General features: G+C 44.8%; 1 protein-coding gene across 4 annotated transcripts in view; it reads right to left on the reverse strand.

Annotated features, from left to right (window-relative positions):
* Nucleotides 1–12,735, reverse strand: part of plekhg5b (pleckstrin homology domain containing, family G (with RhoGef domain) member 5b) — a gene marked incomplete at its 3' end in the record, with an annotated part of 51,775 nt that overhangs the window by 37,040 nt on the left and 2,000 nt on the right. For all 4 annotated transcript variants that reach the window (XM_079740691.1, XM_079740689.1, XM_079740693.1 and 1 more), the window contains exon 2: nucleotides 2,341–2,417. In XM_079740691.1, the coding sequence (XP_079596817.1) occupies nucleotides 2,341–2,417 (77 nt within the window). The remainder of the gene's footprint in view (nucleotides 1–2,340; nucleotides 2,418–12,735) is intronic.

Genomic DNA, 12,735 nt, shown 5'->3' on the forward strand with positions numbered 1-12,735 from the left:
GCTCAAAGAAACTGAGGGAGGGAGGGATAGGGAGGTTAGGAACGGGTGATCAGGGGATGAAGGGGTGACAGGAGCAAGCTTAGGCCAGCTTTGAGCCCAAATATAACAAATAGAGTCTGGCCCTCCACTGGTCCACAGGTACCTGATCAAACCCCTCTAATATAGCCCCCGTCCCCCCCGTCCTGATAGCCACCTGCCAAGCCCGGCATGAGCCACTCTCTGAACTGCACCAACCACAGAGACAATGCTAAGCTCCCCTTCGGCTGTGGATCCGCACCATCAAAGCTAGCACGATCTGTGTCAGGTGGTGACAACATGGAAGGAGTGTGTGTGTGTGTGTGTGTGTGTGTGTGTGTGTGTGTGTGTGTGTGTGTGTGTGTGTGTGTGTGTGTGTGTGTGTGTGTGTGTGTGTGTGTGTGTGTGTGTGTGTGTGTGTGTGTGTGTGGCGGGACACCTGGTGTGATTGAATAGATTTCAGATGAACTCAGCGCAACCCGCACGCTAAAAGGCTAGGTCTCCTCAGCCCAGGTGTGACTGGAGGAAATGGGGCTCTGTGGGGAGTCTGGTGGCTATGTTGCGCCAAGCCCAATAACGAAGCCCTGCCTGGGGACCAAACTGGTTTTCAGAGGGAAACGGCAGCTGGGAGGGAGAGAGCCCCAGAACAGGGGAACGCAGAGAATCCCTCCCATCCCATGCTGTTTGGATCTGCTCTGTGTCTTGTTGCAAAACAGGCCCCTCTTCAAAGAGATTGGACTTAAAATATATATACACTTTCAGTACTCTTAGAATCACTGCTAAAAGCTTTAAGTGTTTTTTGTTCAAAGTAAAAAAAAAGAAAAGAAAATCCTTTGATGCCACAGTTAGTGTGTGTGTGTGTGTGTGTGTGTGTGTGTGTGTGTGTGTGTGTGTGTGTGTGTGTGTGTGTGTGTGTGTGTGTGTGTGTGTGTACGTGTGTGTGCGCATGTGTCATCTGAACATGCTGCAATTCATGTATGGATCGCTCAAATGGTACATTTATGTTCTCTATATGTTTGGATCTGTTTATGACTCTCAGTAGCCTTAAGATAGTAAGAGGAGAGAGAGAGCGAATGAGAGACAGCGAGAGACTGAACACAAACTCTGTTGTTGTGACATTGCCCTCTGCTGTTTAAGATGAGACGCAAAAAACGGTCTGGCTGCTTCCCAGGGATGAGACGGATTCAAAGAGAGGCCCGTGTCCAACATATCCATACCCAGGATCAACAACATGACTCAATATGGTAAACAATTACACCTCGATAGAAACCTTCCAGTCCCGTGGTGCTCTTGATTAGCCGATTACTGTGACTAACAGTGACTCAGAACATGAGTCACCTTTTCTGATTAATACAAGTTGACTGTTATGTTAGTGTTTACTTGTTGGTCAGACTTGCTCCACTCTTTTCGGTCCGACAAGTGGGATGAGCTGTCCTCTGTCGTCAGTCTGTCCACCTCATCCCTAGTACGTCGGTCTGGTCTCTCGTAGTCCTATTACATAACATCGGCCCCTGACCCCAGCCAAAGGGGACCAACGGTGTCACACACTATTTGTCCCTATTTGTGGCTGCCCGATGTGACAGACAGACAGGCAGACAGAAAGACACACTTCAAGAAAGCCAGAGGCCCTTTATTAGAGCCTTTTGTTGAAAGAAAAACAGAAAAGACAAGATTGTTTTTGTCTGGGGGGGGGGGGGGGGGGGGGTTGGGGGAAGGGGGAGCTACTGCATGCAATTCTCTGAGGCACAGTGGAAGAGATGGCAGATAGGGGAGCAGGTAAGACCTTAAGCGCTCCCCCACTTCCTGCTGGACTTTATTGTTCTCTATTTATAACTCCTAGCCCTCTTGCTGTCGTAGGAGCACCCGACCAGCTCGGTAACTCGCTGCTTTCTCTCACCTCTTCCTCGACTCCATTATAAACGTTTGCTGTATTGGATGGTTGAGGGAGTACCCTCTATACCCCTAGGTCATGAGGCCGTTCTACAAATAGACCAAACTTATAGACCAAAGAAAAGGCTAACTTCACTTAAACAGAAACATAACCAAATCGAGAGAAGGTTGAGTCAGTGGGCAGGGAGCGCTATCCTCAAATCCCTTTCTCTCTTGGCCAGACTCCCGTTTACCAATCCAGCAGCTTCAAAGGAATAATTCATTTCACAGTCTAGTGGGCAGCGAGCAACACACTCCCTTTTGACACCTAAAAATAACACACACACACACACACACACACACACACACACACACACACACACACACACACACACACACACACACACACACACACACACACACACACACACACACACACACACACACACACACTACCTTGGAGGCCCTGCGGCGTTCCGGGCACTCTGGGTTCTGGCAGACCACCCAGTCCTCCTCCTGCAGGGGCTTCTCGTCTGGAAAGAAGAAGAAGAGAAGTTTGACTTAACCTTCGAGAGTATAGTCAGGGGACGGGAAGGCATCAGACCAGGCCAGTCTCAACGCTGGACATATGAAGACAATGACAACCTTTTATGAGTGAGGTTAACCCTGTGCCAAAAACAAATTTGTAAATACTGCCACAAAGGGGATCGTTTAATAATAATAATAAATTATATTTATGTAGCGCATTTCAAACTCAAGCACACTTAAAGTTTTTAAGTGTCTATTTAAGACCAACTTATTAAGTGATAAATACAAAAAAAAATTCCTGTTTTATCTAAACAAGTCGAAAAAACAATCCCTTTGGTCATTGAATACAAACTTTGTTGCTAGGAGTGTGTCAGCGTATGGGTTTAAGATGTCACCACATCAACAAGCCAAAGTAGTACAGATCGGATATGAAGGAACAAGTGAACGCCAGAGGCCAGTCTTCAGCAAGCGTTCAAGGCCAGCGTCCTTTAAAACATAAACAAACAATGCCCTGGTCCGCAGTCAGAGCTAGGTCATGCAGAGCAAGAGCTGGAGCTTTTGCCGGCCTGGTAGCAGAACGAGTCACCTTCGAGTCAACCGCTAAAGCTACACCCCAAGGGTCAAAGGGGAGGACGACAATCAGCGTAATTGGTGCCCGATGCGGGGCCCACCCGAAAGCCCCTCCGAAAGGGGGGCAGGGCTTCGTTGCCTAAAACTGTCCGGGGTCAAGCCTTCCAACTCTGACCTGGTTCAAATTGCAGGAAGAAAGCATGCACCAGCCCTCCACCACAGCACTCCCACATGCATACAGCCAGTCTTGTGTCAGGCTTCTATAAGCTGAGGCTTCTGTAGAAGAGACACATCAGTCCCAGGGTCCTCACAAGAGCTCTGGCTGGCGGCAGCAGAGGGAGCCTCCAGCTTTTATAGACATGTGTGGACACATACACATCCATATTTACCCCAATGGAAATCGGAGAGAGCGCGAGAGAGCGAGGCGTCAGAGGGTGTGTGTGTGTGTGAGGGGTGTTGGTTTGTGTGTGTTTTTTGGGGTAAAAATATGCACATTTTAAAGCAGTAACAAGACTCGAGAGTCTGGAGGGGTAATCTGTCTGTCTGCCTGTCAGGCACTGATGAGGAAAGGAGCAGCTGTTGCCATGTGGTTTGGAATACAGATGTGCATCTGTGTTGTCACTCCCTCAGCCTGACTCAGCGGAATCCCAAATGGCACGCTCAGGCTAAACGACTGGTGATAAAAAGCGCCCATCACGGCAATCTCGCCGTCAACCACTGGCCTGACTCTCTTGACCACCATCGTAAAGCCACGTAGTAACCACTAGCCGTATCTCCTCATTACCCATCCATAGTCTTCCTCACCTCCCTCAAGCGTCATGTCCACATATCCATTGTTTCAGGTTCAGCTTCCTTTTGTACTTATCCTGTTTTATTCCAAAACCGCTCTTTCCTGCAGAACATTCAAACGCGGCCTCCTTTCGTTGATCTCTCCACCTCTCCCTTTGCTCTTTCCCTCTTGCTCGCTCTCTTTTGCCCTCGTTTGCTCCCACTCTCTCCCTGATGAACAGGAATTCCTGAACTCAGCACTGCTGATTAAGCCTAAAAACAAACCGACACAGGCACACACGCTGCACACAAGTGTGCACGTGACGCCACACAATGAACCTGTGAACTAAAAAGCGACAGATTCCCTGCAAGCCGTCATGTGCTCCAAAACACACAAACAATCTCCAGTTCAACTACCGTGCGCACAAATTAATCTGTTGCCACGGATGAGCGGCCTCTGTCATCTACAGTTTGTACTTGTAGCCAGAGCTAAACCAAACCTAACCAGCACAACCAAAAGGGCCACAATCCATTCACTTACCACTCTTACAATGCTTTATGGAATTGAAGACCACCACAATCCATTAGTTTTTTGGTTACTCTCGCTTTGCTGCTTGGATTACTGGTAAAACGTTTTTTTTGTACTACAATCTTTTTAATAGAGAATGTCAAAAAGTTCAAAAAATGCCCAGCGAATGTGGAGCAGATTCAACCTCATATGACAGCCGGAAACAGAATCAACACCTGTATTGAGGCTACTTTGATCATTCATGGTCCTAGCATCGTTACGTTACCTTGAAAACGGTAACGTAACGATGCACCTCTAGGCCAGGGGGAAAGGTTATGCAACGGCTCCGGTGACGGGACAATAGACAGATAGGAGGCAGACGGGAAGGCACGCCGACAAGGAAACCTGGCAGGGAGCTGGGCCCTGGGCAGCAGAGATAGATGCACGCTAGCGACACTTGAGGGATGGGTGTGTGAGAAACAGAAGCTGGCGGGACTCGACGTAGCTGGTGAGAGACGGTCAGGCTGAGGATGGCATGGCTCCAGGGAAGAGCAGGCTGGCAGGGGTGCCAAGGAAGAGGCGGCACGTGCAGGAAGCTCTGGGGAGACGGCGGTACAGATGGGCAACAGACACGCAAGGGCGACCGGCTGGGGCGGTTTGCTCTGCTGCGTGCCAACGCGACCTGTGCAGTCTGCTGTGGGACACATGCTCAACATAGCTACCTTTGTTTTTCATCCAAAGGGCGAGTTTGGCATTTCAAAGGAAAAAAATGAGCTGTTCCACATGATGATTGCCGTTGTGTAATGTTAATAAAAAAAAAGCTTAATAGAAAACCATGTTTGCATGCTGCACACTGAATTGAACAATGGAATCACAGCTGTATCGTGTTCCTCCATGGCTAAATAAGGCCAGGTCTGGTGGACAGACCCGAGTTCTTGATCCAATCTGCAGCGCGCAGCCAACATCAGGACAGGGGTTTCAGCGGCAGTGGGGGCCGGGAAAAAAAATATCCTGTTCGTGTTATTTTACCCCCGCAGTGCCCCCCCTCCCTCCACAAACCTTCTGGCTTTATTAGCATATGAAACTTGTGTTTACATTGCCATCGCAGGTAAGAATAGTTCTCGACATAAAATGAAGAAAAATGGACACCCAAACCTCATAAGATGTGAAGATGCAAAAACAAGCTGATTGGATAGTTTGTTCTGCGGTCGTCTTATTGGATAGCTTGGACTGCCTTTGGGTGGATGAATAGTGTGGACTGCTGCTGGCTGATAAAAGGTGGAACATTCTTTCTCCCATCACGTCACATGCAAGGGAAACAAACTGTAGGGCAGGATAAGGCCCAGACTTAATTACACTATGATCATGTTTAAGAAAGGTCACGTGGCGTTACATAATGTGGATTTTTTTCGAGAGCATTTATGTCCCAAGGATACAGTAATTGGTCAGAAGGGCTCACAGCACCTTGTGTGTCATGCAATTCTTCATGAGACGTGTGGTGGGTTCAAGTAGCAGACACAAAGAGAAAGAGAGGTATTTTCCCTCATTACTGGAATCCCAGGCCGATTAGTAACCCTGGAATGTTGCTATTGGGTGTAGGGATAGTATACACGGAAAGGGGACACTAGTTAATAATACAATACGACTTCATGCTTGAATAAGGTTGGCAGTATGTTTTGACATCCCATTATAGTCCCTTGATATCGCATACAAGTCACTTGGTGACTTATCAAGAAGCAATAGTGCTTGACAAGTCAAATCCCTGTTTTCAGATCTTACTCGAAAGACAACTTAAAATAAGATGTACAATGTACAGTATTGTGGTGAACTAGGTTCTACACGGATTTGAGCCATGCACAAAGCAGACTAAAGTTTGGAAAGGGAAAGAAACTGGTTGCGATGGTGAGGGGAAAAAATGCTCAGACATGTACAGGTCTTGTACATTAGGTTAATTGGATTGATGTTGCTGGCTTTTCCTTTCAGATCCGACTACGTTGGTTTGATGACAATCCGCTCACAATCGATAGAGCCCAGTATGGGACATCACATAATCTGATTATGCACTTGCTGAAGCTAAAGAATGTTATTTAGGCAGTAGAAACCTAGTTTAGCCATATTCTGTTCAGTGGTTATCTGATTCACCCCCACAAACCCCAATGGCGCCACAGATACATTGCTGCCATTGATAACAAAAACATAGAAAGGGATCCTACCTGCACCCTGGTTCCTTTGTGTTCTACACACATTTCATCCAGTGTTCAACACCACATCTTTCAAGCAGTGCGATATATCATTTTTATATACCGGTATATCATGAATTTGTTATCCACCCACTTCAAAAGACAAAGTCAGTGGCACAGTGACAAACTGAACAACTAAACCGAGCTTCCTTGTTTCTAATAAACAGATACCAAATCCGGTCTTATAGCATCTATCAAAGTAAAATGATCAACACAGGGCAAGGAGAGCTGCATTTGTCAATGTGCCTCGCCACAGACAACAGATAATTCAGCCCGACACATATAAACAAACTTGTAAAGTCAGGCCATGATGTGAACCACCATCATATGGGTCACCAACTTCTAATCTATATATAATTAATTTTGTTGTTCAGTCAGATGGAGTCAAATGGATATTGGCACTATTGATTTTGATTACAACTTTGAGTCAATATGGTGACATAAACAATGAACTTACCGACAGGCTACAAGCAAGTAATGAATAGATGTAAAGAGTTCAAATCCATACTAAATAAAGCCTCTTCACATGTCAGAATAAGAATCGCGATACCGGTGTCGCATCAACTAATCCGAGTGCTTACAGAGACCATTCACTCTTCAGAGTTAATAAGCTTTAAGAAGGTTGACACCAATATCCAGGATGTGTTGCTGAGTGTGGAGGGCCGGCATAATCAGACAAGGATTTGAGACGTTGCGTTGAGACTGGTGAGTGTCGGGCTTGAAACAGGAATGGGGGTGTGTGACTGAGTAGAGCCATGGTTCTGGAGTTCCTCTAAGCTGCCGGTGGCTGAAACTGAAGCTTGAGAAAGAGAAAATGAGCCCTAAGCCGGGGAGAGCTGACGTTGAGTGCAGCAGCAGAGTAAGGAAAATGTTGGTGCCCCCGCTTAATTACAAGCGAGGGTAAAAAAAAAGGTGAGGATCAAAGCCTGTTCACTCTGGGGAGCTCCTCCTTGCTAGGGCCAAATCTGCCAGACAGGTCGGCCTTTAACGGCGACCACCCCTCAGCTAAGTGGAGCAGGAGGGGTAAAAAAAAAGCCGGAACACCGAAAGCCGGTTGGCACAGAGGGCAGGATAAAAAGCATTCCTCCCCACGGTTCAATCTTATCACTTCCCTTTGGCTAATGGAATAAAAAGAAGGGCTGTGTAGCTGGGGGAAAATAAATCCGGCGTGCTCCTGGGCCGTGCCATAAAGCCCTGAGAGGAGGCAAGAGGCATGTCAGTTCAGCGAGGCACTTATTTACTGGTAAATATTTCATCTCTGGGGCTGTTCCCATTACCACTTTCCTCAACTCTTCTCACCCATGTGAGGGGCTCCCCATACCAGGTCAACGTTCCAAGACTGGGACGGTGGAAACAAATAGGAGGGCTTTTCCATGATGGTGCTGAAATGCTCGAGTCAGAATAGCAGATCCATGTGAACCAGAAGCATCTGCTTGCACTAACGTTTCATACTATCAAATATAGATGAGGCATTACCTCACACGTTTAACAGTGTGAGGTAATGCCTCATCTATATTTGATAGTATGAAGTACCTTCCCATTTTAGATGAATAAATAGGAGCCATTATGGAATAGATTCCTTTGTAATGACCAGAATTGACCGTAGCAATGGCGGGGGGGGGTCCACATTACCCTGAATAACATTAACTTGTTAATAGGTGGGGTGATGATTACTAAACCACTTTTTGGCATGTCACATGTGCCTGGTGGTTGTACAGAACTAGAGGCAACAAGAGGAAGTAGCAACAGTAAAAACGTCCACAATGAATGATGCCGCTGCCTCCCTACACCCTCCTATACATCTTGCTATGCAGCGTCTATCTATTCATATTTACTACAACTCTAAAGCACAAATCCATCATCAAAACAGCAGTTCTGACATATGGAGATTAGAATTGGGCTCTCCTACTGAGAAATGTTAAATACAAATCCAATCCCATACACAATATAGTGATAATCCTGGGGGCAAAGTTGGAAATCCCAATTCCTGGTGCAGGCTCAGATTAAGGATAGATATGGGAGATGTCTTCCTTACGGATGCTTGACAGCTTTCATATTTTAACAATGTTTTCAGGAATATTCCCCTACACATGCAGGGTCCATTGAGAGTACTCAAAAGCACTTGTATACTATGCATACAAGTACAAGCATAAGCCTATTAGAAACCTGTAATCATTTGTAAACATATCTAAATATGCTGCGAAAAAAAATGGAAAGCTAGAAAGGGAAAATATTGTGTCCAAAATGATATCTTTACAGCCTGCTGTACCAATATTACAACCTGGACTTCAGAAATAATGTGCATCATCCAAATTCCCCACAGTAACGTTTGATATTAAACTTGAGTAGGTAAAGCTATTCCAGAGGTTGCTCGTCACGTTGTAACTTTATACAATTATATAAAATAGCGACAGAAAAGACGGCCTCATACATAATTATCTATAATATACAATCAGCTTTGAAACAATGAAAAAGCTTCTTCATCATCGGGACACATTTATGAACACACCCCAGCCCATTTCACACCTTACCATGAAGATCATAGAAGACATCCATGGCGGAGGACCAGGAATACCGCTCCATCCCCTCTTCCATTAGAGAGGGTGGCAGAGCCTCCAACTCATAGGCACCCCGCTTCTTCCAGTACATGAACATCTTGAGCTGGTCGTGTGTTTTACCACTCAAAAGTCCAAAAGGTCAAAAAACTTGGCTAGTCTGATGCCTACCCTCATTTTGATTCGTACAACACTAAAAAGGATGGGGGTGGACTCTCAGAGACAAATCTCCCACTGACCAACCCAGACTTCCATGAAAGGTTGATCAAATGAACTCCCGGCAACTTCGGGTTCTTCTCATATGCCATCTCAAAAAATGTATACATATCACCAACCTCATCGGCACAATTGGCTAATCAAGGGCACCCCACTTGCTTTGAGCTCAACTAAATCAAATAAATTTTAAAAAGTATTTAGCTTTTTCATCAAAACAAATAAATTCCAATCTAAAACTAATTTGTTTGCCATCCCAAGCAAAGCATTGCCAATACATATAAAGTTTTCAAGAAGTTGATCAAATCGTAAAATGATACGGCGTAAAACTGTTGCCCTGATTAAATACATTTGAATACGTCCCTCCAGGTGGAATCCTGATGTTTTTTGCATGCAGCATCATGTAGATAATTTAAGTCATGTTGCTGTGAATTCATTATTCAAACATCCATAAATACAGAATTCTGAACAACATAAAGAAACATGTTAACCCTGAGTCCCTAAGTTACAAAAAAACGATATCTCAAGGTCTTCCTAAAATGTGTGGCTGACTGAATCCCATAAGAAAAAAAGATTGCAGATGCAGTCACCCTCTCCAAGGCTCCACCACGGCTGTATCCATGGTCAACTTTCCTAAACTGGTGTGCAAGACAAGCTGTTCATGTCAAACTCCTGTGTAGGATTTAGGAGAAAAAAATGGTAATGGGGGGTGGGGGGACACAACCCACTCCAGTAGACAAGTGTAGTATTCATGCAGAGGTGAGTTGCATGCTGGGACGGGCAATGTCGGCCAATGGCCTTTAGACGTAGTCACACAAAGATCTCTTTTAAACCTCCTCCCACACCCGGAGTGGACTTTCTTTATGATTTGTGCAGAACTGTAAAAGACATTTTTCTGCATTAATTACAGCCCTCACCTTTTATGTCTCCTCAAAGATTTGTTCTTTTGTAAATGCAATTCTTACATTGAGTTAAATTAAACTGGGCTAATCTAATGTATCAGAGATCCTTAACCCTCAGACGCTGAAGGGCCTAATCTCCACCCTAGACACAACATAGACCCACAACACAAGATGTGCTAATGTCTGGAGGGGAAGCGCCCCATGTAGATAGATAGCAGAGACCAGCCATAATATTTTCCCCGGACTATTGCTGAAAAGGTCGATGCACTGCTATTATGCATCTAAAAATGGGAAAAGAATCACTGAGTATCCAGCGAGCCAGGCAAGGGAAAGGGAGGAACGTTGTCACACACACACCAACCCAAATGTCCAATTTTGGTATAAGAAATTAGAGGGTAGAATGGGAGCTAGGTTCTGCAGACATATGGTAATAATCCCTAACCCGCCTTGAGCACAGAGTTTCCTATTTAATGAAGAGAGCGGTCGTGCAGCATGAGAACCTCGCTGCAAACCCCACAGGCCAATTTCCACCTACTGCACAAACAAAGGAAGAGGACTGGAGGAGGCGTCGTCCCCCGTTCACAACCTTCATGAGGAGGACGAGTGGACGCACTTCTCATGCTCTGTTAAAACACAAGGGCTATGGTGGATTTATAAACACAGAGGCTTGTTAAGCTGTGATAAGACCTGCATCAAATACATTTAATTAGATCGCTAAAGAAAATCCTCAGGGGAACGCCATTCTGTTTGTTTTTTTAGATCCTAGCTGTTCAGCTGCCTGGAGCTCCTGGGTGTTCAGCTTCGTTCCTCTTTGAGTGGGAAGGTGAGAAGCTTAACTATAATAGACCAGGGTGCTGCCACATAGGTGCGCCAACTTTAATTATGACAAATTTATCATTTTGTCAATCAAATAAAACAAAAGAAACACAATAAAATGTTCCTTGTAGTTAATGATGGCCATTAGGGAGCATGGGTTACAATGATGTGCCTTCAGATGTGCCTGCATTACGTGAGCAATAGCTTGAGTGGCACGATTTACAAAGACATCCCAACACAGCACTTATTTCTGGATCCCCACGTAGTAAATTTTTCAAAGTGAAAGGAAAATGTTGAATGCGGTGCTTCAGCGAGTGTGTGTGTGCCATGAAGACAGAACAAACACAATACATCCGCGTAACCCATGAGGCGGTAAATTGGCCCTCAACACACTAACTGAAGTATTAAGGGGCCGTTGGAGAAATTTGTTGTTTAACCAAGAGCCAGTATAATTAGGAGCTGAAGGAGTCAGTAGTACCGAAGTGTGTGCGAGGCACTGAGTGTCTACGCCTCAGTGTTGACAGAGAGAGTGCAGTGGAGAGCTTGTGCATGACCATGTGGAGAAGGTTTTGAGTTATATTTAGCAAGGTTGCGCATCTCACCGACCGAGTTAACCCTTCACTGACACTCCCAGACGTTGAGCGCAGGGGTGGGGGGTGAGTTTATTATCTGAGTAAAAGCCAAAGCGAGCTCTTTCCTTTGCTAGCAATATGGTATATCAAATATGCAATCTGCAATATGGAAGATGTAATGCACATCACAAAGTCTTGTTCAAATATGAGCCTGGGTGAGTATTGTTATTAAAGACAAATGTCAAATATTTAATAACAACAAAAAAAATGATATATATTTATATTAAATACTTTTTTATCACCATTGACAGCAATGTGACACACACTTTGCACAGCACAAGCCCAGGACCCAGGTGGGCCAACACTTTGAACCAAATGCAACAACAATAAATAGCACTATTCAGGTTCTCAGAGCTTTTGTGCAGGAACAATCCATCAGTGCATGGGGTGGACTCCCTTGTGTGCACATGGAACAGGGCGGGTAGGACCGAGTAAATTGCCATCAAACATATCATTTCAAAGTTCATACAGCTCTTCAGAGGGACAACAGCACATCAACTTGTTGAGATGAATAATCCTATAATTGAAACCATCTGGCTGAAATTGCAGGCTGTCAAAGGTCCACCAATAACAGACTTTGGAGAAAATCAAAACACCTATTCCATGAAAGGATGGTTACTGTCATAAAGAAGGCTGTAATATTAGTAAACAGTCATTTTACCAGGTGGGAGCATTTTGACTACAGGATACAATCAGGAATAAACATTTCCCATTATGCTTGGAGCGTTCGAGTCCATCTGTAAGTTTCTTTCTATCCTTGAAATAAAGCCCAACAGACATATTGCTAAGTCTACAGAGATACAATACAACTTTGACCCTCATCGTCTTTCTCTGTTACAAATAATATTGACGTTGGTAACTAAACTTTAATTTAATAAAAAATATTTTCCTTTTTCACACAAATTCCAACATAAATATGGCTCACGTTATAATATGAAGCCAACAAAAGATGAATGACTTAAGCCGCTCTTTAGAGGAATTCTATACTCAGGTGAAATTAAAGCGAGTACAGGAAACGAATTAGAAAAGCCTTTGGCTCTGCCGTATTCTTTGTATAATAATTTAAAACAGCTGACACTAGTTTATGAATGAATACCCCTTCCGGGCGAGGCCAGCCTT

Source organism: Pollachius pollachius, assembly GCF_949987615.1.
Source record: "Pollachius pollachius genome assembly, chromosome: 8".
NCBI lineage: Eukaryota > Metazoa > Chordata > Actinopteri > Gadiformes > Gadidae > Pollachius > Pollachius pollachius.